Source organism: Cyprinus carpio, chromosome B22, assembly GCF_018340385.1.
Source record: "Cyprinus carpio isolate SPL01 chromosome B22, ASM1834038v1, whole genome shotgun sequence".
Taxonomy (NCBI): Eukaryota; Metazoa; Chordata; class Actinopteri; order Cypriniformes; family Cyprinidae; genus Cyprinus; species Cyprinus carpio.
Genome location: NC_056618.1, coordinates 34719671 through 34746639, shown reverse-complemented (window position 1 = coordinate 34746639; position 26969 = coordinate 34719671). Strand labels below are relative to the sequence as shown.

Sequence of the window (26969 nt, the reverse complement as noted above, 5' to 3'; positions counted from 1 at the left end):
TGGTGGTGGGAGAGGTTGGAATGGAAGATACAGATTGTGTGGACAGGTGTCTTATACACCTAACAAGCTGACATTAGGAGTAACTTTGTAAAGTGGCAGGACTAATCTGTGTTCCACATGGGCACATAACCAATCTGTGGGAGCCAGAATTCTTGCTGGATGGTAGGGGATCAAATACTTATTCACTCACTGAAACGCAAATAAATCTCTAACCTTTATATAAGGTATTTTTTTCTGGATTTTTTGGTTGATATTCTGCCTCTATCCATTAAAATAAACCTAAAAAAAATAAAAAATAAAAAATCACAGACCCTTCATTTCTTTGTAAGTGGGCAAACTTGCAAAATCAGCAGGGGATCAAATAAATATGTTCCCCACTGTATGTGTAATTGTATTTATTTGTTAAGAACAGTTGTGTTGGTGTTAAGTTAATAAAACTTTGGTGCAAAAATTACATGACATATTTAACATGACATAACACGTTTTTGATTCCGTAACTGCTGGCAGATCACTTTTAAATGACTCCTGATCTCGCTACATGCTCTAGTCCATTAGTACTGCAATTATTTTTGTGACCACAAAAATAACATTTAGCTGAAAAAGAGATTAGTCGATTGTAATAAAAAAAAAAAAGAATTAATTAAATAAAAATTACCATCATCACAATTTTAATTTAACTATTTTTCCCAAATTGTGGAGCCCTAGCAGGTACAATAAAAAGAACAAATTAGCATCAACCAAAATACAGAATGTCTTCCCTTCAACATGTTTATTGATGTACTGAACAATAAAAACAAAATAACAAAATTATTTCAAACAGAAAAGAACATGTACATCTCGTTTTATACTTATTTAAATATTCAACATAAAGATAGTCATTAGCGCAAAGAAAACTGAAAAAGTTCAACTAAAGATTCATGCACTCACATGCAGTGGACTGCACCGCAGACGCTCATGAGGAGAGATGGGAACACCGACACGGGAAAGCTCTCCATCTCAGCCTCATGGAGGTCACCTTCAACATTATACATCAAAATAAACAAACTTAAACAGTCGGCTGTTATTCTACTTAAATCTTTAAACGCATGTTTTAAAACATAAAATATTTTAAGAAAAAAAAAACAAAACAAAAAAAAAAACACATGAAATATTTTCTGTCATCTATGTAAAGTCATGTTTGCATAATGTCACACAATCAGGCCTTGTGTGTTTTGTTTGTCTTGAAGGAGACCTGTAAAACCCGGTCGCCGAGCCGGTACCCATTCAAACTGGCGATTGCTACAGCAGCCTCGTCGTAGTTTGTCATGGTCACGAAGCCAAATCCTTTGCACTTGTTTGTGTTGAAGTCTCGAATGACCTTTACATTAGTCACCGCACCAAACGGGCCAAACATCTGCCAGAGGATGTTCTCGTCAGCATCCGGCGCCAGATTATACACAAAAATGCACCAGCCTGTGCCGGCGTGACCCGGGAGGTTGATGCCTGCCAGGCTGGTGACCCCGTCAATGGTCATGGGTGAGAATCTACTGCCAGAAACAGACACAAAAACTATTTCAGTTAAAACGGCAATAAAGGCTATTTTCTAAACAAGTACACGGCCAAGCATCCATACTTGTTTCCCTCAGTAGTGTGTAACATACCCGTTATATATAAACAAAAATACACAATATATGTTTTTATTTACTTTTTAAATATATTAATATTTATTTCAAGAAAAAAAAAAAAATGTAGATAAAGACAGTGTAAATTAGTGTTAATGCACAGTCTAGAATGGATCATTTATGACATTTAGCTCAGGCTGATCTGTAGTGATGGATTCAGTGATTATAAAAAGTGATGGAGTCTCAATCTGCACACAGATTTTCGAAAATGTGAGTAATTGTTTAGTGATTAGTTCATTAGTCTCCATTACAAACCGAAAGTATCTCTGTAATTAAACTAGTTTAGTGAGAAAAACTGCACTGACATGCTTAACAGAACTGATGCTGAAAACCAGAGAAATCATTTGTGTATTATGCTTTTCAATCCAGAAATCACAGTATTTAGCCAGAAATGTGTTACATTCATACTGAAAGCTATATATTAATGTATATTAATGAATGCATATTTTGAATTAGGACACAAATAAGTATTTATGAAGCTATGGAAGTGTATTTATTTATTTGTTTGTGTTTTTCATAAATACCAGTTTTATAGAAAATGTATTTCCAGAATATTTTCAAATTCTGACATCTTAAACTCAGGGTTTTTCCTGCATAGAGAATTTGAGGCGGTTTTCATTTATAATTTGTCTTAAAGGTGTGGTTGATTGTGATTTCACTTTTTTAACATCAGTGTGTAATGTTGCTGTTTGAGCATAAACAATATCTGCAAAGTTACGAAGCTTAAAGTTCAATGCAAACGGAGATATTGTCTTAAAATTTACAATTTCAGACACCTCTTATAGACAACAAAAAAATACACCCCCACACCTCCTCCCACAAAAAACACACAAAAAATTCCAAAAAATAAAAAAAACCAAATAAACATTATTATGATAGTATATAGTCTGTATGTGATTTTTGGGTGGGTATTTTCATAATAATTAATGTTTACATTAGAAATGCGAAGCAATTATCTTAATATAAAAGACCACAAATAACTTATTTTAAAAAGTCCACATTAAGTCAATAAACACTCGATAGTGGTCTAAAGTGAGATTTGAGTAATCATAGTATTAATCTTATAAAAAGGGCCCCTTTTGGCAGTTATGTTGTATTTAATGTTCAACAGGTTTGTTTTTGTAACATGTAACTTAATTATAGCTTTCTTCAATTATCTACTTATTAGAGCACCTAAAATATGTTGCATGTAAAAAGTGTTTGTTTCTGGCAATTAAAGGGTGGATACAATGTGTGCACATCATCAGGATGGTACCACCACCACCACTTTATTTTAAACCAGAAAAACCCTGATGCTGAAATTTACATTCCACAGAAATGTGTCAATGTAATTAAGGTCAAGCCTGCAAAACATGCACAAAGTGAACACATTTGGCTTTGTGTTGAATGAGAGATTCAAGAGCTCAAGATTTGTATAATTTTATTATTATAATTTGTATAGCACATTTCCTATCTGCCGGTTGTTTCAGTTTGACTTTAAACTTGTTTGAACTTAGTATTTCTAATACTGTGTAATTTATAATGAATGCATTTACATTTAGTCATTTAGCAGACGCTTTTATCCAAAGCGACTTACAAATAAGGACGTATAAGCAGTCGAAACCAGGGCTCTGAAGCGGTTCAAAGAACAAAAATGAAAACCGAAAACAAATGAAATTTTGACAAACAGAACCAGACACTAAAATCTAATTTTATAGTTGCGAACATATTTGAAAATGGGCATTAACTGGTTAATAACGTTATTTTATCGTTCCATTTAACTCTAATATTTGAAATTTGCTGTCAAGTGATCAGGAATTGAAGTAGTATGGCCTGCAAATGTGACGCTGTCGTAGGTAAACAGATCACACGCACCTGCAGCGCTTCTGTGATGCACTTTTATCCGATGATAGTGTAAGATGAATTAAACAGATCACACGCACCTGCAGCGCTTCTGTGAACGGAGAAAACAAATAAAACTATAGGCTTACATAAAAAGGAATATATAGGCCTATACATGAAATATATTTCACTTAAATCATTGACAGTAGGGATGTCAATTTTCGATCATTTCCATGATCGATAAACTCTCTCTCTCACTTTAATTTCTATTGCTTTCCATGTTGAATAACTTTGTGTTGTTTCTATTTTGATGGTACTTTTAAAGTTTAAATCACATTAAAAGCTTAATTTGTACATTATGAATGAATGTTGATGCGTGTATATACCGTCACTCACAGCCACTCGCATGTGTTTTGCACACGAGCTGCACGCAGCCCAGAATCAAACAGGTTAATCGACCACGATTGCTTTAATCGATTGCATCATCGATTAATCGCTGACATCCCTAATTGACAGATTAACAAAACGAAGAAAGAAATGTGCTAAGTTTCGGACAAGACTGACGTGATCCAAAGTTCACGGAAGGAAAACAAGACGGCAAATGCTGTATAACCAAACAGCATTGTTACAGTTTTATTTATTTTTTATAGTTATATTTATTTTGCTCCGTTGTACAATCAGCATTGGTACAACCACACAACACCACACAACCAAACACAAACAGAAACACCACATCACACCAACTACCAAAATAAACAACAGTTAAAGAAACATAAAAAGTAACACTGCTCCGTTGTACAATGGTACGTTTTAGCATCCAGCTACAATTGAAGTACAAATCCCAATATGCTACAAAAAAAATATTTAAGCATCCAGTTGCCACATTTGTTGTGGAGACATTTGGATTCATGCTGTATAAGAGAGATAGGCATCAGTTTCACCTTTAATTAATTATTATTTGGCTAGACGTTTAAATAGCCTAAACGATTTAAATCACCTTAACTTTAAAGCATTTGTTGTGGAGAGAAGAGAACTTTAGCTGTTTATAATGTTTCTAAACATTTTACTTTACCGACATTTTAGCCTACATTATATACGCAACTTAGCCTATTTTTTTTCCCCTCTCAAAATGCAATGTTTATACAAGTAGCATTGTTTAACATTGCAGCAAACATTTTAAAATATATATATACTTAATAATATATATCAACTTTTCTAGATTTTTTTATATATATCTATATATATATTCTATATATATATATATATATATATATATATATATATATATATATATATATATATATATATATAATATATATATAAAAAAATCTAGAAAAAAATTGATGCTGTATTGGCTATGACTAAGCACTGCGGGTTAAGAAGATACCAGAGCTCCTGTTTGTTTGTTTTTGTTCTCGACAGGTTTTACAACTGGGAAAATAAAACCTCAGTTGAACAACACGACTACTGCACCGTGCCATTATTTAACAAAAATAAAGCCAAAATGGAAATGCCATTTGTGACAAAGTGAGGACAGCCGTACTGTTAACATAAAAATTAAGAGGGTAAGTAACGTTCAGGCACTGCTAATCAAATAACTTTAACTGTCTGCAAATGAAAGCTTATGGTTTGCAAAGTTTCACCTAAACAAACCAGAACACTTCTAGAACAACGTCCTTTGAACAGACAAGACCAAAGTGGAGATGTTTGGCCATAATGCACAAAAGCACGTTTGGTGAAAACCTAAAGAGCATATCAGCACAAACACCTCATAACAGAAGTCACACATGCTGGTGGAGGACTCAAGATTATGGGCTGGTCATTGAATCACTGAATCCACCGTGAACTTCTCTGTATCCCAAAGTATTCTAGAGTTAAATGTGAGGACATCTGTCCGACAGCTAAAGCTTGGGTGAAGCAACAGCACAATGATCCCAAGCACAGCAGCAAATCTACAACAGAACGGCTGAAAATAAAAGAATCAAGGGGTTACAATAGTCCAGTCCAGTCTCCTGACTCAAATCACGTGGTGAAAACTGCATAAACAAATGCCCTCAAACCTCAATACACTGGAGCAACATTGTAAAGAAGAGTGGGACAAAATTCTTCCAGAACGATGCGAGAGACTGATAAAGTCATACAGAAAACACAAGCAGTTGAATCACAGGGTGTCCTAACTTTGTCACACATGGGTTTTCCATTTTGGCTTAATGTTAATTAAATAACGGTGTGATATGTAACGTGATGATGTTGATCTGAGGTTTTTTTCTCCAAATTTGAAGACCTGCCAAGGACCAGGTTGTTTTTTTATTATGTCCTGATATCACAAAACAAAGAAATCCAATAAATTTAACAAACTTTCCAAACTACTGTCAAATTACATACACAATAAAAAAAAAAACATACACAGAAAGAAAATGTAGATAGAACAGAAAGAGATTATATAATTTTTTTTTTTTTTTTTTAAACAAGCAGTTAGAAAACGAATAGAGAGTGCAAGTGATGGAGGGTCAAGTGTAAATGCTACTGTTTTATATTATTTTTCACTAATGTTCTAAATGTTGTTACATTTAGAGTTGTAAAATACATGTTTATAATGTTCATTAGGTTATCGCTGTATTTACTGGTATTTCACATCATCTCAATGTATTATACAACTGTGAAAATATCATCTAGAATCAATATTGTTGCTTCCTGCCATGGTATACCTGTGGATTTTAAAAATAGCAGCTAGAATCAATATTGTTGCTTCCTGCCATGGTATACCTGTGGATTTTATGATCTTTAAATGCACGATACTATAAAAGTATAGTTAGTCTGGAGCCCTGCCATATCTAAAAATCACAAACTCATTGCTTTAATAGACTTCCCACAAGCAGCAGCTCAGATTAACATACCTCTTGACTCCATATGCCATGTTGAGCAGATTATCCAGCCTGAAACACACACACACACAGTGAAACCACACTCGAGTCAAGGTCAGCTCCAGCGCAGTGAGTGTGTGTCAGCGGGTACCTGAATCTCTGGGCCTGCTGCGCCAGCGGTCCTGGGTAACGTCTGTTGGGTGACTGGTACAGGTGGGACAGCAGCGCCTGGCTGCTCTTCTGACTGGGGTTGTTGGCAAACTTCACCGTGATTGGCTCGGTGGCACCTGGTGGCTTCTGTCCGTTCAGACCTTTAATCGCCTCCTCAGCCTCAACACGCCGGTCAAATCGAATGAAGCCCACACCTCTGGACACTCCTGAACACCACAAAAAAAAAAAAACTATAAATCTGACAAGACCATGATCTGGTTTTTGTATAAATTAAAGCTTTCATTTTGGTTTATGCCAAAAAATTCATTCAACGAATCAAAAATAATCAACATCCAAAATCAAAAAAATTGAAAATAATCAACATTCGAAGGCAAAAATATTTTTTTTTGCAAAAAACAAAAAAACAAACACCTTATCAGCGGCGCACGAGATGGGATGAAGATGTAAGTGTCGTTGCATTATAATGTATGTGTTATCCTGTCCAGCTGAACCCACTAGATGCAGCGCTGCTGGGTTGTTCATTACAAATATTGCGGAAAAAGATTATATCAGAACACATATTTTTTGCATTTTCTAGAGGGACATCTATCACCGTTGCACTCGCGTCTCGCACAAAAGAGAAAGCCATGTAAAACTAATGTAAGTTTAACTTTTAACAAAATACATTGAGACTTTATGGCGTCCCCCCCCCATCCCACTGCATTTCATGTTTTTGTGATATGCCACGATAATGAATATGCATGACATTGTTCTCATATGCAACTAAAAATAAAAATAATTACAACAAACTATTCCGAACTTCCCACGATAATGAATATTAGGGATGCACCGGTTGACCGGCCATAAATCGGAACCGGACGGTTTTTGCTTAAAATACGCGATCAGCAATCGGCCGATTTTTCCGGAAGTGCGCCTGCGTGCACAGACTACATTGTAATCATTCGCTATCATGTCATTTGTGTGGAAGTATTTCGAAATCTGTGCGCAGGACACGGGCAGTCGTTCAGACACTGGAAGTGCAGAGTTACATGTCTGAGGCACAGATAGCAGGAAGTGAACAGCTGTTGGTGTACTGGCGCACAAAATAAGAGCCCATTTCCTACACGCACTGAAGTTGCGCGAGCGTACTGTACCTGTCCGCTACCAGCACAAGCTCAGACAGTGAAGGGATGTTCAGCTCAACTTCTCGCGTGTTGGTTGGATGAGAAACGAAAAGGACTCAAATTTTTTTTTTTTTGTACACGTTGAAAAGCCAGAAGTAAACGTTCAGTTCTGTATAGGATGATTATTTTTATTTTACCTTAAAAATTACATCAACTTAAATTGATTTAAAAATCACTGAAAAAAAAAACTGTTTCATTCATCCAATTAAAACATTTTAGGGTAATGAATCACATCTATATTTTTTTTTACTTGAGACAGTAATTTATTTTTCATTGGCTCCAGTAAAAAAAAAAAAAAATGTGAATCATTACTCTATTTTTTTAATTTTTTTTTTTTTTTTTTTTTTTAATTGGACGAATGAACCACTTTGCATCTTTGTTATTACCACCAACATTATTTGATTTTAACATTTTGGAATAATTTATTACATAGCATACTTTTATTTAGTCTCACTGGTAAAGACCTTTTTTTAATTATTTAAAACCAAATTTAAAAACTAAAAATACTGAATGCTGATTAAGAAACATCTTATTGAATGTGTGTTGATTGTGTTGTTGTGGACTGTAGAACTATGCAGTTGTTGCCTTTAATTTCACATGGCTACAGTTAATCTTTTCATTAAGGCCAGTTCTATGTAGTTTCAACCCAATTCAAAAACAAAAAGCTAAATGCTGATGTCTGTACCATCTATGTTTGTATTGAATGTAGGCTACTTACTGTGCAGCCACTGCCGTTAATTTCAGATGGTTACGGTTTTATGGTTTTCAATAGCCAAAAGCCAGTTTGGCCTATTAAATACCAAATAAACATCTTGTTAATGAATACTTTACTTCTTTCTTCTTTGTTGCTTAAAGATAAAAAAAAAAAATTCGGAAATCGGTATCGGAATCGGCCAGTTTGCTTGTAAAAAAATCGGTATCGGCCAAGAAAAATCATGATCGTGCATCCCTAATGAATATGCATGACATTGTTCTCGTGGGCACTTCAAAATGCAGATAATTATTACAAATTATTCCGATTTTTAAATGCATTTTAAGAACACGTTTCCCATCAACTGGTCACAATACACGACACCGCTGTATGCTGCATCAAAGACTCTCTGATGTAAAGCATGAGAGACGCTCTGGATAAAGCGCACATTCACTCTCTGACAGCAGATGGCGCTGAACAGCAGAAATGCAGCCGTTACCCTGGAAACGAAGCAGCTGTGCTACTTTGTTTCTGAAACATGTTTAAATAATTTAAAGAGTCATTCATACTTGTGTATTCGCTATAGTGTTCATCACAGCGCCAAATACTTTAAATATTTAGACTTAATAGGCTATTTGTTTTCAAACATTTTTACATTTTAATCTGGACTACAAAATGCCCTAGATATTGTTTGAAAATGTTTTGATTTTTAATTGTTCGTTCACATTTTACATTAGGGCTTCATTAACATTAGTAAACAAACTGTCGATGAAAAATTCTTCTAAACATTCATTAATCTTAGTTACTTACAATATTTAATAGCACATTGTTAAAATCAAAAGTTGCAACTGTGTTAATGAGCTAACATAAACTAAGAGTTGTATTTTTTAGACAAGATTAATATCTTCTGTTATGTAGCTATTGCTCATTGTGAATGTTAATGCATTATCTAATGTTAACTAATGAGGTCTTATTGTAAAGTGATACCTATTGGTCTTTTGCCCTTTAATCAGTGTACATTTTTTTAACTCTATACACTTTTGTATATTGCTTCATTTTATTTAAATGTTCGGTTATTTTGGTTATAAGAAAAAAGCTATTAAATCTGTTATACTGTATCATGACAACACTTTTTTGCAACTAAATTTCAATATCGTGATAACACCGTATACCGTGATAAAAGCATTATCAATTATTCGCACCATGGAAATCTGATATTGCCATATCCCTAATACATGATGCGGTTTTGTTTATGGTTGTTTAAGCAACTTTATTAATTATAATTGGTTTATAAACATTATTTTAAACATTATGCACTTTTTCAGAGATAGTCAAGTTATTTTATTGCTTTGAATAAACGTGCATTAGTAATATTTTGCTCGATGCGCCCTCTTGTGGCCTCAGGAGAGAAGCCAAAATCGTTTCTTCACCCTAGCTGAAATTATGCATTTTAAATTCGAATCTTGATAATATTCAAGTACAAAATTCAAATGTAGTTTTCCGGCCATTCTGACAGCCCTAGTGGCCGTTGTTTTAATATACAAGATCTCACCTGTGACCTGATCCACGAGGATCCTGGAGGTGATGATGCGGCCGTACTGAGAGAAGAGCTGCTCCAGCTCTTTCTGGGTCATGGTTTTAGGAAGACCGCTCACATACAGGTTTGCGTCACGAATGGAGGCCGAACTCGGCCGAGCAAACGACACCTACTCACAAACACAGACTCAGCACACGTCAACACACAAGAGCAGTGGCTCTGACAGCAGCCTCACTTCAGACAGACCTTACCTTGATAGTTTTAGTCTGCAGTCGGAGACCATTTAAAGTGTTGATGGCTTTATCTGCATCTTTGGGCTCTACATAGTTCACAAAGCCATAACCCAGACTCTGACCTAAACACACAGGTGAGCATTTATGAGCATTCTTATTCAAAAAGACCGACCTTATTTAAAGGGAAATTAACTATATTGTGATATATATATATCATTACTGTGAAATAAAATTACTCATATACCCCTAACTGTATTTATATATTTTTTCCTTTTGATTCATTTTCAAATTATGTATTTCTAATTCTGCAAATACGTTAATTTAGTTGCAGCATTATTATTATATATTTTTAACTATCCTCAAGTTTAACAGCGTGATATTATCAGCTTTAAATACCGGCCACTGGCCACTCTGCTCTCTAACATCATCAATATCAATCAATCATAAAAGCCCTATTGGTCAAAAATCATTAGAGACAGCCATGAATACCAGTGATTTTGTCCCGCACAAGTTTGCAGGACTCGATCTCTCCGATGCTGCCGAACAGACTCTTGAGCTCCTCCTGCGTCATGTTCTGTGGCAGGTAGTTCACGATCAGGTTGGTTTTACTGTCCTCCGTGCCGTTGGGCATCTCCACAGGTGACGTGCAGTTGTTAGAGACGCTGTTGGGACCGTTGCTGGAGGTACAGCTCGGCCCGTTGGACAGCTGCGTCTCCATGGCAGCGATCACCTGCTATAGATGTAAACGGGAACACTTCAGATTTAGAATGTAGAACACAGTCATATATCAGTAATAATAATAATAATAATCTCTATTCTGCTTGCACATGAAAGCAATTCTCTCTGATAGTTCCACAAATTATTAAGAGAATTATGGTGTGGTACATTAGGAAAAGGTGAATTTAAATGAAATCAAATGATTTGATTCATAAACGATTTAAAAAAAAAAAAAAAAAAAAAATCAGTGTTTTTGATTCACTAAACAGAATCCGTTCATAAAAGTAATTTGCATTACAGGTCCCATATGGCCACCGAGCTGATCGCAGTCAGTGCTCGTTTATATGAACAGTGGTTGTTTATATGATTATTTGAATGAACACCACAGAGTCAAGAAACCAGTAATTTTGGCAACAATTCTTTAGATCTAGCATTCTGTACACTTTAAATCACACACAGAGACAAAGTAGTTTGAAAGGATAGCATGTATTTGAATGAATTAATAGAGAGAAAGATATTGTGTGATTGTATTACCTGTATGTGTGCAGTGTCTCTCTAGTAATAGTTAAGCACAAGTTTACTTAGACCAATAGTGACAGCTTGATTAATTTTATCTTGTTCAAATTAGACTTTTTCTTTATGTTTGAAATACGTATTGAAAAAGGGCCATAATTTTGGGAACAAGGTTGCATATTTGCGAACCTCACCTGCTCATTTCACATCCTTTCATTGATACTTGGAACAACAAATTTGACTCATTGTGCAGTAGTGTATCACTCTGTTGATATACTATTTATCAGGGGTTTTCAAACTGGGGTCTATGACCCATCGCCAAGGGGTCCATAAAATAATTTGCTGTACCATATTTTCCAGACTACAAGTCGCTGAATCTGAATCATGCTATGCTTTATACTCCAAAGTGACTTATACCAGGGGTCACCAACATTTTTAGACCACAGACAGTTACATTTTTTAAAATATTCACACAGATCGGCTGGTCTCTATTAGTATGCATTGTGGGGTTTTTTTTAATGACGGGTCGCATGACTTTTCAGATAAACAAGAAAATACACAATTTTCTTGGTCTTGACTAAAAATCCTAAAATGCCTTTTTGACAATTGTAAGTGTATGTAAGGAATCAACAGTATCCGGGCACTGTCTGAAACACGTCTCATGCACACTTCAGGTGTGTGCAAGAACAGCGCATCAGTAATGAACTGAGATCTCATTCGTTTCTTCTTGTGGTTTAAAATCAGATTCATCTGTAGTGACATCTTTGTTTTTTTGGGTGTTATCCCATAGAATTGTCACTACCGAAACATGTCATCGTTTCGGTAATGACAAAAGGAAACACATAATCCTAATATAAGGATTATATTATATTTTTTTTGTGTGTGTGTGTGTGTGTGTGTATTTCAGTATGTATTAGTAGTGTTTTATTATGAGAGTTTAAAATTCTGTAATGTGATGTGGTTGATACTAGGCATGGGCCAATTACCGGATTCAAGGTATACCGCAATTTGAAAATGTCACGGTTTCAAAACCACTAATATTTTCCATTTTACCGTTCCTGTGGTATGCACTGTTTTCCATTTCTCCTCAGAGACTGAAAGAGTAGGAATCCCTCAGGCTGAGTGCAGTGTAGAGAGTAACACTGACCCCTCCTCCTCCTGTTGGTGCGAGCGAGTGGTCAGTCACGTGTGTGTAGGATGTGCTGAACTTAAGAAGGTACACTTCACATTCAGCGTTCCTTTCCGTCCGCACAGCTTTCAAAAGTGTACTGAACCGCAGATAAGTGCGGATGGATGAGCTCGACACATACACAATACCACGGGGTGCGCAGCTGTCTGCGAGCCCTATTGATGACGAAAATAACTTAATGCCGACGGTGCGCGGACGGCCGAAATGTACTTTGGCCTTTACGCGATCGGCAACCGCCCATTTTTTGCCTTATTGCAACTCTCTGTTCTGGACTTGCACAAACTGCGTTGCAATGCAATCACTTTCCAAAATGTCATTTAGGCTATGTGAAAATATGAAGTCTGTTAACGCCCGTTAATGCAGGTCAGAGACGCTGAAGACGGATGCACAGAGAAAAATACTGCAGCAGGCAGATCACTCACTGTTCATGATGCACGAACTATTGGAAGAAAATCCTCAATATTGATTTGGGGGTTTATATGAATGTGTTTCTGAGGGGAGCTGACAGTCTTCTGAAAAGTTTATGTGGTATAATTTCACAAAGCTTGTTCTGTTTTTGCTTCAAATTGGGTTATTATTAAATCAAATTATGTGTATGATTATTATTATATAACTAAATGATATGAAACTATATAAATGATATGTATATGAATTATATAATTAAAATTAAATAACTAATTACAGATTTAGAATAAAGATGTCAGTTTATTTTTTTTCTTTTTAGGAAACAAATCAAAGAAAAAAAATTAAAAAATTAAATTCTACTGTTTCGAATATTCTGTATGTTGCTCAAAAACAAAATATATTGTGTCCAGCGGGAATTATTATTATTTTTTACCCAGTCATTTAAAAATAACACATTTCAGAGCTGTAACAACAATACCATGATATTTTTGCTTAAGGTTATCATACCATCAAAATCTCATACCGGCCCATGCCTAGTTGATACCAAAGCATTACTATCACTACTGAAAATGTGCAGTCACGACCGAAACACTGGGATGTTTTGTCAAAAATAAAGTATACTGAATTATCAACTAAGATGTTATGATGGTATGATAAAACTTCTTGCCTTTTACAAAGAAAAACTGGATTCAAAATAGGGTTGGGCCGATAGACGATAGATATCACAATGTTGAGCCGGCATCGTGATTCCCCCCCTTCCCCCGTAAGAAAATGACGTGTAGCGTACTATGGAACCCCTAAATGGAATAAATATGAGATGGGAGGAAAAATGTATTTCAATACATTCTCTCGCAGTTTCATCATTGGGTAATTATACTCTATATAATTGTGGGCATCAGAGAGACGCTATTATGCCTGGCATTGAAACTGCTTTTGAATCGCTTTTTAGCTTCACTTTCGAGATTCGCGATCGGACCTACTCTTACTATGGAGCGGCAGTACTTGCCACACATTTCACAAGATTAGATGTTTGTCAGTGGTGCTCAGGATCTGCAAATCATTCGCCAACGTTCTCAGTCATCTCTACTAACTCTGTTTATGTGGTAAGTTGTTGACTTAGTCAAATTAAATATATCGATTCCTATGCACTTTTTTTTTCTTCATCTGTGAGGACCGGACCTAGCGATCTGCCAGGACCTTGCTCACTAATCTAAACGCTCCAAAGATTGTGTACATTTGCGATCAGAAGCCAAAAATGCCAAGTATAATATCTAGGGCTGGGTTTTGATACAAATGTCACGATTCGACTCTATTCTCATTCGCAAACTTATGATTCGATTCGATTAACAATTCGATTCAATGCAGATTATTTTGGATACATATCAGGTACAGCACTTGCCAAATTTTCTAAAGGAAAAAAACTAATGCCGTAAAATATACATGAATCATTTGTACATTGTACATTGAGTGAGTCTTTTAATTATTAATTCATAAATTACATGTGATTTTGTTTAGTTGTCTAATGTTTTTTCTGCAGAATCATGAGAACCACAACTTCATTTTGAAAAAAAAAAAAAAAAAAAAAAAAAAACTAAATTTATCCAGAATCATGCAGTTCTATTTTGCACACAAACAGCTCTTAAAGAGTTCAGTTTTTATGTAGCCTGTCGATTTATGTTCATGGTATTCAGCACCAATAAATGGTTTGCAAAAACGAGACACAGGATAAATGTTTGATATTTAATCACATTGGAATCGAAACTGGGAATCGAAAAGAATCAGAATAGATAAGCAGAATCGGAACTGATAAAATTCAAACGTACGATAGGTATGAGAAAATTTAAGTACTGTAATGTAAAAGGCAACCATTACCAAACATTATTTGTTTTCCGTGCCTTTCTGAATACGGATTCACGCTCCAAGTCAGTATAAACGTCAATAAACTGATGTAAAAAAAAAATTCTTTTGAGATAATGTAATCTAGTTAAATTGATTTAATAAAATTGGTATCGAAAAAAGTATCGTTCAGGAACCGGTATAAAAGTCAAGGTATCAGTATTGAACATTTTTTAACGATACCCAGCCCTGCTACCAACGGTGGTAAAGTCTATCACATCAAACTAGGACTGAACCAAAATATTCCAATTTAGATTTTTTTTTTTTTTATCAATATTGCAATTTAATTATCTTTATGTTCTATATTATTCAACAAAGACAAGCTATAAATTATTGTATAGTATGATCAACACAATATTAGATTAAACTTTTTTTTTTCTGTAGGCCAGGCCTGTGTGTTATGAATAAATCAGGCATGAATTGATACAAATGACATTTTTATAAAACTACAGTCACAGTAGTATATTGACTGATTTGTTGAACTTCCAACCTTGGAAGCATGTAATAATTATGACAACATAAAGCACTCACAAATAAGCCTGATGTTAACATTAATATGAAAGTCAGTAACAAATCACACAAACTAAAGTAGATTGCAGAAATATAAAAACAAATATGTTGCTTTTCCACTCTACTTTAGGTAATTCCTAGTCACTGGAATAAACATATATAAACATGTGGACAGCACTTTTTAAACACTGTTAACTTTAGACAGACTTTAAACCTGAAGACACTTCAAACCTGAAGACACTACCACTCTCGCAGCCCTCTCCACTAATTTTACCTGTTCCCACACCCCTCGTACAACCGGGAGGGGTGGAGGTACTGGTTTCCTCATCTCAAAAGAATGGAAAATTAATCTTCAACCATCTCTTACAGGTAACGGTTCATTTGAATCACATACTATAACCCACCCTGTTAACATCCACTTTGTGGTCGTTTATCATCCCCCAGGTCAACTGGGAAGCTTCTTGGAGGAGTTGGATTGTTACTATCAAACCTTCCTGAAGATGGTACTCCTCTGGTACTGCTTGGTGACTTCAACATCCACCTATATTAACCCCAGGCTGCTGACTTCAACACTCTGCTTGACCTCATTTGACCTCAAGCGAGTCTCTACTACAGCGACTCACAAATCAGGCAACCAACTGGACCTCATCTACACGCGCTGTTGCTCCATGGACAACACTTTAGTTGCTCCACTGCACACCTCAGACCACTTCCTCATAACTGCTAACCTAGCACTTACTCCTGAAACGGCACATGCTCCTCCACAGATCACCTTTCGACGGAACCTACGCTCACTCTTTCCATCTCACCTATCCTCTGTGGTTTCATCTTCACTCGCTCAGTTTTCAGCTCTGTACACGAACAGTGCTACTGACACTCTTTGCTCCACTCTGACCTCTTGCTTGGACAACTTTTGCCCACTGTCATCCAAACTAGCACGCACCACCCCATCTGTCCCCTGGCTGTCCGATGTTCTCCGTGAACATCGCTCTAAACTCAGGGCTGCAGAGAGGAAATGGCATAAATCAAGAAACTCTACCGACCTCAGTGTGTATCAGTCACTCCTCTCTTCCTTCTCTGCAAATGTCTTCACTGCTAAAACATCATACTACCACAACAAAATTAACAACTGTTCCGAATCTCGCACACTTTTCAAAACTTTCTCTTCTTAGTCCGCCTCCACCTCCTCCTTCATCAACTATTACAGCCGACGACTTTGCAGTTTTCTTCACAAATAAGACAAGAACCACCAGTGACCAATTCTCCACACCCCAGACGGATGATAACTTTATAACGACTAATACACACACTCTCTCCTCCTTCTCTCCACTCTCAGAGACGGACGTTTCCAAACTTATCCTGTCCAGTCATCCTACTACTTGCCCACTTGATCCGATCCCCACTCACCTCCTTCAAGCGATTTCTTCTTCAGTAATACCTTCACTTACTCACATTATCAACAGCTCTCTTCACTCTGGTACAGTTCCTGCTTAAGAAACCATCTCTAAATCCAGCACTTCTAGAAAACTACAGACCGGTATCCCTTCTTCCATTCATTGCAAAGACACTTGAACGAGCTGTGTTCAACCAGCTCTCTATGTTTCTTGTACAGAACAACCTCCTGGACGACAACCAATCTGGCTTCAAAAGCGGCCACTCAACTGAAACTGCCCTGCTCTCCGTTACTGAAGCCCTGCGACTGGCAAGAGCAGCTTCCAAATCCTCAGTAATCATCTTGCTGGACCTGTCTGCTGCTTTTGACACCGTTAATCCCCAGATTCTCCTATCCACCCTCAGAAAGATGGGCATCTCTGGAACCGCACTCCTGTGGTTCAAGTCCTACCTCTCAGATAGATCCTTCAGGGTGTCTTGAAGGGGTGAAGTTTCTAAGTCACAACTTCTTGCTACTGGGGTTCCTCAAGGCTCAGTACTTGGACCGCTTCTCTTCTCCATCTACATGACGTCATTAGGATCTGTCATTCAGAAGCATGGCTTTTCCTATCACTGCTATGCTGATGACACTCAACTCTACTTCTCATTCCAACCAGATGATCCGACAGTAGCTGATCGCATTGCAGTCTGTCTGAGTGACATTTCAAGCTGGATAAATGACCATTACCTTCAGCTCAACCTTACTAAGACAGAACTGCTGATGGTTCCAGCTAACCCATCGTTTCATCAAAACTACTCTATACAGCTGGGTTCGTCAACCATAACTCCTTCCAGGACAGCCAGAAACCTAGGAGTTGTGATGGATCATCAGTTAAGCTTAACAGACCATATTGCTACAATGACCCGGTCCTGCAGATTTGCCTTATACAACATTAGGAAGATCAGACCCTTCCTGTCAGAGCAATCCACCCAACTTCTTGTCCAAGCTCTTGTTCTCTCCAGACTGGACTATTGTAATGCTCTCCTGGCAGCCCTTCCTGCATGTACTATCAAGTCTCTACAACTGATCCAGAATGCAGCAGCGAGGGTTGTCTTCAATGAGCCAAAAACAGCTCACGTTACTCCTCTCCTCATCAGGTTACACTGGCTACCAGTAGCCGCTCGCATCAAATTCAAGGTACTGATGCCAGCCTACAAGACGACCACTGGCACGGCACCAACATACCTAAACTCACTAGTTCAAACTTATGCGCCCTTCAGAAGGTTGCATTCTGCAAGTGAACGGCGCCTTGTGGTGCCATCCCAAAGAGGTTCAAAATCACTCTCACGGACTTTTTCCTGGACTGTGCTCAGCTGGTGGAATGACCTCCCGATCTCAATTCGAACATCCAAGTCTTTACTCATTTTCAAAAAACATCTAATGACTCATCTTTTTCGCCAGCACTTGACCAATTAATACTAGCACTTATCATTTCTTTTCATGTCTATCCTATTCTTGAAAAAAAAAAACCTTACTACGAGCTCTGTGCTAGACTAACTGAGACTTGTCACGGCACTTGTATACTGTTGTTGTTCTCTCGTTGGTCTGATTGCTTCTATTGTTCTCATTTGTAAGTCACTTTGGATAAAAGCATCTGCTAAATGATTAAATGTAAATGTTTAAATAAGAATATTACCTTATTATATATATCATTTTAAGGTCGAAGTCTTCAGTAATGAAATGCACCATAACACTGTTACTGCTTGAGTAATTTCAATGTGCCGTTTTGAAGTACGTTCATTTATACGCTTTTAAACATTTCCGCATGTAGAATAATGTAAATGCAATTAATCATTCAGCCCTACAAACCATGCAAATTATTATTATTGTTATACTTTCTCAAATTGTTAATGTTAACATCAGTATTGCATGACCTTATATGTAGTGAGTATTAGCATTACAAGTAGATTTTAATTTCTGTATTCTCTCTAATTTTCAAACCATTCGAATTTCATATAAATAAATTGTTTTTAACCCAAAAAGTAAATTATTCTTCCTTAGAACTGGTTCTCTTTAAAATACAAATCTTGTGTATTCCCAGGCTATCTGTGATCAGAACTGGAATATAATCTAATTTCAGTCACTTACATGCATTTCATTAACACTTAAAGGGATAGTTCACCCAAAAAGGAAAATTCTGTCATTAATTACTCGTGTCATTCTAAAACCGTAAGACCTCCGTTCATCTTCGGAACACAAATTAAAATATTTTAGATGAAATCCGAGAGCTCTCTGATTCTTCAATAGACAGCAACGTAATTACCACGATCAAGGTCAGAAACGTAGCAAGGAGATCGGTAAAATAATACATGTGACATAACGGGGTTCAACCATAAGTTTACAAAGCTACTAGATTACTTTTTGATTACTGTAACATCAACAATGCCTCGCAAGCAATCCCGATGCTCTGTGTTTGTTTGTAAGACTGAACATAAGAGTCTTAATTTTCTCCCAATATTTGCGCTGCTGAGGACACTGTGGGTTACTTTCATTTTTCAAGGTAATATGCCTCAAAATCTACCCAAATACATGAATCGCTCCTTTGTGAATGTCATGTGGTTATAGTGCTTAGCGTTTTAACCATATTTATTAGTTGATCAGCGATCGAGCTCTGTAACATTGTCCCACTTTCAGTGCATTTGGCCGCCCATATGTCCTTGAATGTAATAAAACGCCACTTACAAGCTGATGCAACTAATGTGTTTTTTCCTGACCTAGTGCCACTTATTTTCTGGAAAATATGGTTTAAAAATAAAAAAAAAAAAAAAAAAAACACATACAATGGGGATCACTCCAAAAAGTTTGAAAACCCCTGATATATAGTACTCTATTTGTAGAAAACGCCAGAAAAAACTATCAAACGGGAATAGAAAAAATAAAAAATTCACTCATGCTACTGTCAGATCAGCACACATCCTAAAATTAATCACACACTACACCCTACAATTATTCTGATGGATGCTTTGGTTGTGACGGCACTTTTGGCCTGATATTTGCTCAGTTGACAGTTGTCCTGCAATACCCAAAATCAGCACAGCTCTAGGATGTGTGACACTGTAACACTGGACTGAAAGTGATGAAAGAAGAAAAAAAAAAAAATCCCACAAACCCCAGTCCACGGCTCGGCTGCCCACGAGCCACTTCTCAGAAGAGAAGCCACATCACAGAGCCTGACTGCCATGACGGCTGGAGAGGACGTCTGCAAACAAGAGCACATCAGAGTCAGTCACTTACACGCGCACACTGCTCCACCATCAGCTCCCTACTTAGGGAAGCACTGCGACTCACACACACTCCTGAGTAATGGTGAGGCCGGCAGCTCACTCAATCCTCTACATACCTGCAATGTTTTAGCACAAAAATGTTTAGCAATTTTAAAGGGGTCATTGGATGCCCATTTTCTTCAAGTTATGATTCTTTAGGGTCTTAATGAAAAGTCTATAACATACTTTGGTTAAAATTTCTCAATGGTAGTGTAAAACAACACCCTTTTAACTTGCCAAAATCAGCTCTGCCCACAGAAACCCGTTTCAGTGCATGTCTCTTTAAATGCTAATGAGTTCTGCTGACCCCGCCCCTCTCTTCCGTGGGGAGAGAGACGTTCTTTGAGAGACTGTAAACCTTAGCTGCATTCATTGTGACACTTGCTAACTAGCATATTATTAGTAGTGATTTGCAAAGATTGATAAAAACCCCTCTACACTCATTCTTCTGTAGATGAAGCTGGATCACGAATGATTTGTGCGAACAAAGGCATTTAGGCAATTCAGGGGGCACATTCCCTTCAGAAACAAAAGTAATCCACTGCGTCTTCAGCGGCTCATATGTCAGAGTAAATGACTGTTATGTTCATTATTACATCCAACAACAAGATGTGGGGAAGTCGTGGCCTAATTTGTGCTCCGCATTTAACCCATCCAAAGTGCACACACACAGCAGTGAACACACACACACCGTGAACACACACACACCGTGAACACACACACACCGTGAACACAGCCCCGGAGCAGTGGGCATCATTTATGCTGCGGCGCCCGGGGAGCAGTTGGGGGTTCGGTGCCTCAAGAGCACCTCAGTCGTGGTATTGAATTTGGAGGGAGCGCTGTACATTCACTCCCCGCACCTACATTTCCCGAGATTCCCGAGACTCGAACTCACAACCTTTGGATTGCGAGTCCGACTCTCTAACCATTAGGCCACAACTCTGAATGAATATTATGGAGGTAAGAAACCAACCAATGTGTGTTCCTGGCAACAACGATCATTTACATTCTGCACGCTTTAAAACAGACACAGAGATGGACGAGGTTAAATCCATAACCAGATTCCAATCACATGTAATTTCAAACACTCATCGTTTTTTTTTTGTGTGTGTGTGTGTGTGTGTTAAATGTTGATTTGGGATAGATATGAAAAATGGGAGCCAAGCATCTATGCTGTCAATAGCTATGTTTTCATCCACCTATTTATGTGCATTTTGGTATATCGCTTTAAAAAAAAAAACACTGGATGGAAACACCAAGATAAATTCTAAAAAATCTAAATAACTTCAACTCACAATCCAATTACAAAAAATGAGCACAAACAAAATACCAAAATCTAAAAATAAATAAAATGCACACAAAATTACAAAATCATATATATATATATATATATATATATATATATATAATACATCACTTTGAGTTTAAAATTGAATGGGAAACACTGTTAAACTTTATATATATATATAACACTATAAAAATACATACAAAAATACTCACATACATAAAAATATTTATATTTCTACACATAAAAAAATATATATATAAAAATGCAACAATGCTTTGAGCGTGTAAATTATCTCTTTTTCTCCACATTAGAGATTTGAGTAGTGTAGAGAGTAGTTCTTGTTTTTTTTGTTTCTCCGATCACAAATGCAGACATGGTTTTGTGTTTACGCGGCGCGATACGCAACACAACACAACGCAATGCATAAAAACACAGTACAAGTCCTTATAATGCGCAATTATGTCCCCACTGGATACAACAAATGCCTCGTTTGTAATGGGCTTTATTGGTTTTGCCTCATCCCGCCAGTGTTCTGACGATTTGTGCTACTCTGTCAGATTTTGATACCTCACATTAAAACAGATGGTTGTATAATTCGGAAGCAAAATCCTTTATTAACATGTACACCTAATCCAGCGGTTCTCAATTCCAGTCCTCGCCCCCCAGCTCTACATATTTTGCACGTCTCTCTTTGTTAACACCTGATTCAGATAATCAGCTCGTTAGAAGTGAGCTCCGTGCATGAACTGGGTTCCCATTGACACGGTCCCTACACAGTGTCCATTGCTCCCTACTCCCTGAGCAGGGGAAATCTGTTGAAGTTTACCTCACTTCGGAACATTCATAGAACTGAAGCGATAAAAGAAACATACAAAATGTTCAGAGCAGGGGGGTGCAAGGACCGGAATTGAGAACCGCTGACCTACCCCAAGCCTAAACCTACCCTTACAGTAGGATACATACAGTGTTGGTAGCATAATCTGATAGGTAGCATTATTTGTTAAAACACCGGGAGACGCAAATCACAGTTTGTTAAGGGGCATAACATTTCCATCACATGCTTGAGGTATTCGGCCAATCACAAAGCACTGGATAGCTGGCCAATCAGAGCACACCTTGCTTTTCAGAACGATGAGCTTTGTAAAAAAAAAAAAAAAAAAAAAAAAAAAAAAAACCTTTCAGAAGGCGGGTCATAGAGGAGAAACAATGTACAGTATGTGGAAAATAATGTGTTTTTTGAACCTTAAACCGCATAAACATTTTATACACAAAATAATGTTCTTCTTAGCAACATCATATGACCCCTTTTAAATTTCATGCTATAGAGGCACCTGGTGGCCGAAGTTGGTACCACAAAAGTGGAAGTGGAAGACGTTTTTGAAGACAGAAAGTTAAAAAATAAAAATAAAAAGTATTGCAAAGAGAAGTAAACATGATCTATCCCCAGAAATGGCATAGGAAAAAAAAAATTCCAATTAACTGTGATACCATTTGAACTGACATTTAAGATAAATCTTTTTCAGTTTATGCACATATAAAAGCATCACCAAACATTATTTGTAACAAGCTTCCCATTTGATAATCAGTTATCTTTAAAATAGTGTATTTAATAGCTAGGGGGGTGCCGATGCGATATTCAGCATCAGCATCGCGCCGATACTACCACTTCCTGCTGGATCGGGTATCAGTCAGATGAGACCGATCCAAATCAGATACTGTGCGTATACTATTCTCTATTATTGTTAAGCCCCATGAAAGGAACAAAAACATTAGAAGGCAACCATAATGTTTTCATGCACTATATTTCAAGTGTTCCGAGACCATTCCATAGTTTAATGTGAGGTACAGATGAATATTTAAGTCATTAAATTCAAGTTCAAGTAAACTCTTCTCTCCGCTGCGGCTGACAGACATCCTCCATTCAGCATTCAAACTGTGTGTCGCATTCAGTTACGACAGTCAAGACGACAAAACTCTCTCTAGGATTATACAGCGTTCCTACTAGGGCTGGGTGATTTTATCAATTCTGCGATATAAATCGATTTTTTCCTCCCCAAAGTAAGTATCGATTTTTTAGCCGTGAGTATCGATTTTTTTAGCCCGTTCGCGTTGCAGGAAGAGCAATTTGGTCAGCCAACCGCTAGTGTTGCTGTAGAGCAAGTTACCCGTACTTTACACAGACGTCTACCTCTTCCTGTTTACCAAGTCAGAGTGAGGATATTCAGAGAATGGCGGCGAATATAAATCCGGCACCCGCCTGCTTAAAAGCTGATGTGTGGGAGCACTTTGGTTTTAAAAAAAAGCAACGACTTCGATAAAAGCGTCGCGGTTTGTAAGCTATGTGGCACTAACGTTAAATATTCCGGCAATACCACAAATTTACGAGCACACCTAAAACGTCACCACCTGGACAAGTTTATGCTTACGGAGGACCCAAAGCAGCAGCGGCCGCGTGACCCAAAACAAACTACGCTGGACATCGATGGCGGTTGTTCCCACAAGTTTCCATCTGCTTCACCAAGGTCGCAGAAAATTACAGAGTCCATTGCCTACTTTATTTGTCAGGATTTTAGACCGTATTCAGTGGTGGAAAACCCCGGCTTTAGGCGCATGGTGAACGCGATGGAGCCCCGCTATCCTATTCCAACCCGCGAACACCTCACCAAGGCTTACAGGCCTTAAAATACTTAGCTAAGTTTTAAGCTAAATGTTCTTAGTGACTTGAATTATTTGATGTTTTGGAGAAGCCATGGTACTACTATGTTTACTTACCTGGCGGCTAGACTGGCTACCTCATGTTCAGTGTCAAGCTAAAAAACTGTCAAAGAAACTGTTCAGAACAGGCCACTTTTGCACTTTAACTCTCCATTGTTAATTGCAAATTGCAATGTTGCACTTTATTTACTTTTCAAAGGCTTGTAAGCTACAGTTTGCACTGGTTCAATAAATGGAACAAATTTTCTCAACACATCTTTGATTAATTTTATTTTGCAAGCTGTCTGATGTTTTTTGAGTTTTCATTTCAATTAATTCAATCCAAGTAAATGAAACACTCACAAGATGGCACCAAAATCACTCTGTCCCCTTTAAATCTATCAGAAAATGATGTAAGCATATCGAATTATATAGAATCGTATCGAATTATATTGAATCATATCATTGGCTGAATAGTGTGATATATATTGTATCGTGAGCTGAATATCGTGTATCGTATCGTGAGATTAGTGTAGCGCTACAGCCCTAGTGTTTAACACACAAAAGCGTGATGATCAGGTCAACACATTGAGGTAAAGTAATGCTACACTGATTTAAAAAAAAAATAAATGCGCTGTATAGGATCGGTATCAGCAGATACTCAGAATTTCTGGTATTGGATCGGTTCTAAAAAAGTGGTATCGGGCCAGCCCCATTAATAGCACTTGTGCATAGACCCCGGCCACCAAAGAGTGTGCATCACATGGAGCCGTCGCTGTGAGAAATGACCCACAGAACCAGTAATCAAGTGATCACCAAACTACAGAGTCCAGAAGGAGCTCAGAGGAGAAGAGTAAGTGGAGTCATGAGCTGAGACTCAGATTTAGGTGTTGGGCGTATTTCACCCAGAAATGAACAAACGTCTTTAATCAATCATCCTCACTTTGATCCAAACCTGTATGACTCCAAGGAAGTCACACGGGTTTGAAATGATGTGAAGGTGAGTAAATGAAGGTATTAAAATGTCATTCCCTTAAATGCATTTACACTCACAATTCACTGGCTCTATATGGTGGATACACTGGATTTAAAAGAGCTATACACTTAGCTCAACTGAAATTATTCATCATGAGAAACAAATAATTATTGCATTATCCTGCTGTTGAAAGATTCAAAAGCTCAAAACATCCTCAAAATGTATGGCGGTTTCTTTCTCCAGCTCGACAGCAGCGACTCCGTTTGAATAAGCGCAGGGTGATGCTCAATATTCACTATTAAACATCCTTGAGAGACTTAAGTACTATTAGAACACTACAATTCTCACAATCCTGTTTCAATAGCACTTACATATTAAAACACATTACATTTTATAAAGAAACAAAAGCAAATATGTGTGTTTGAGAAACCATGAGAAAGCGCCGATTTAAACACCGGTCCAAAAAACTACTTTCTGAGAAACTATTTAAATTATTAATTTGAAGAAAAATAAGTCAGAAGTGCCTGTGGCACTAAAATAATTCAGTGAAAATATTGTGGTTTACAACGTTTTACTCTCTTGGTACATATAAATGTATTAAATATTATACTCAATTTTAGAGATGCACCCAATTTTAAGTCAGTTTGTTTGCTTAAATTTCAGGTCTCTTAAAATCAAGTGTGTATTCACATGCACAGTGCTACAGTACTTCAGAGCAGTGTTTTCTAAACCTGTGGCACGAAGCGAGATGAACAAACTCAGAGGTGGAGAGGAAGTTTTGAGTTGACAAACCGATAAAGCCAACCTGGTTAAGATCAACCGAATTTAATTTATATAGTTTCACACAGAGCTCAAAGGGAAAACTTAAGTTTAGTCATTTTAAAAGTTGCATCTATTAAAGCTCATCTATATGCATGCATGTAAAGACAGCCTCCGATGTTTCCCTAATCAAACACACCTGATTCAACTCATCAGCAGAGACTCTGTCCTGAAACAGGTGTGTCAGATAAGAGAGGTGTCTGCCTCCTCACATTTAACACACAAACATGAAGGCACACCAGTACTGATGACACCTATGAGCACTCACAGTTGGAGCAGACATGCTGCAATGTTTGTACATAACAGATGTTTAAAATGTATATTAAAAGACACGATGATGCGTCACTGGCGGATCTACGCCAAGTTAATTTAAACTAGTTTAACATTAATACATACACTGACCTGCATTAAAAAAAAACATACTGGAAAATCTCAGGCAACCAGAAAGTGATATTCCTTAACATTGTGAATGATTATTTGAGCAAACACACAAAGGCAGACGGACGGTTTCCAAATCTCAATCACGTGGACTGCGAACTACTCACGGCCTGCGAGGTCAGAGGTCACCGGCGAATCCGCTTAACACGCGTCAACGGGAAGACGCTCGCATGCAAACTCTAAACAAACGCAAACTTAATTCTATTGTACGCAAATAAAACTTACAAGAAAAAAAACTCGGGTAAAAAGAATACACTACTACACATGCAAATACGACTAACTTTAGACTAGTGTACGTCGGTAAATGGACTTATTACGACGTTATAAGTTTAACCAGCGAACTGAAATAGTTCGCAAACAATTCGCTTTCCACAGAAACCGCGCGCGCTCACTCAGTAACCTTAATTATAGAAATATAATAATGAGGCTGTACACATCATGAACACTAACTACCAGAACACCAATTACTACAAGTTCTTACAAAGTGACACAACAAACACAGCACATCTAAAAACGAGTGAAATAAATCGTCTTTCTTACCTTAATTCGGTTTATAAATTAATGGCGTATGCTGATGAGCGTGCTCGCGCGTTAAGGGGGGCGATGGCGGGAAACGGCGACTCTAAATAAACTGGCATCTGATTGAGCCAATCACGGAGCTCCGTGGCGAGTCTGTCGCTCGCGATTG

At 37.3% G+C, this 26969-nt stretch overlaps 1 protein-coding gene across 7 annotated transcripts; it reads right to left on the bottom strand.

Moving 5' to 3' along the window:
* Nucleotides 1-754: 754 nt before the first annotated feature.
* elavl2 (ELAV like neuron-specific RNA binding protein 2) lies at nt 755-26969 on the bottom strand. Of its 7 annotated transcripts, none has more exons than XM_042748885.1 (8): nt 26822-26959; nt 19913-20002; nt 10631-10871; nt 10160-10263; nt 9924-10077; nt 6498-6723; nt 6380-6418; nt 755-1523 (listed from the first exon to the last, which is right to left on the bottom strand). In XM_042748885.1, the coding sequence occupies exons 2-8, from the start codon at nt 19982-19984 to the stop codon at nt 1196-1198; spliced, it is 1164 nt and encodes a 387-aa protein (XP_042604819.1). In that variant the 5' UTR covers nt 19985-20002; nt 26822-26959; the 3' UTR covers nt 755-1195. The 7 variants fall into 7 exon arrangements, with proteins under 7 accessions (XP_042604819.1, XP_042604817.1, XP_018920631.1 ...); XM_042748883.1 differs by having other exon boundaries at nt 755-1526; nt 26822-26957; XM_019065086.2 differs by having other exon boundaries at nt 10631-10874; nt 26822-26956.

Bases quoted from the DNA above. Each gene is read 5' to 3' on its own strand.
- elavl2 (XM_019065083.2), bottom strand. From the start codon at position 19,984: ATGGCAGTCAGGCTCTGTGATGTGGCTTCTCTTCTGAGAAGTGGCTCG. The intron at 6,724-9,923 runs GTGAGATCTTGT...TGTGGTGTTCAG, and splicing joins CCTCGTGGATCAGGTCACAG to GAGTGTCCAGAGGTGTGGGC. The intron at 1,527-6,379 runs GTATGTTAATCT...TGTTTCTGGCAG, and splicing joins ATGGCATATGGAGTCAAGAG to TAGATTCTCACCCATGACCA.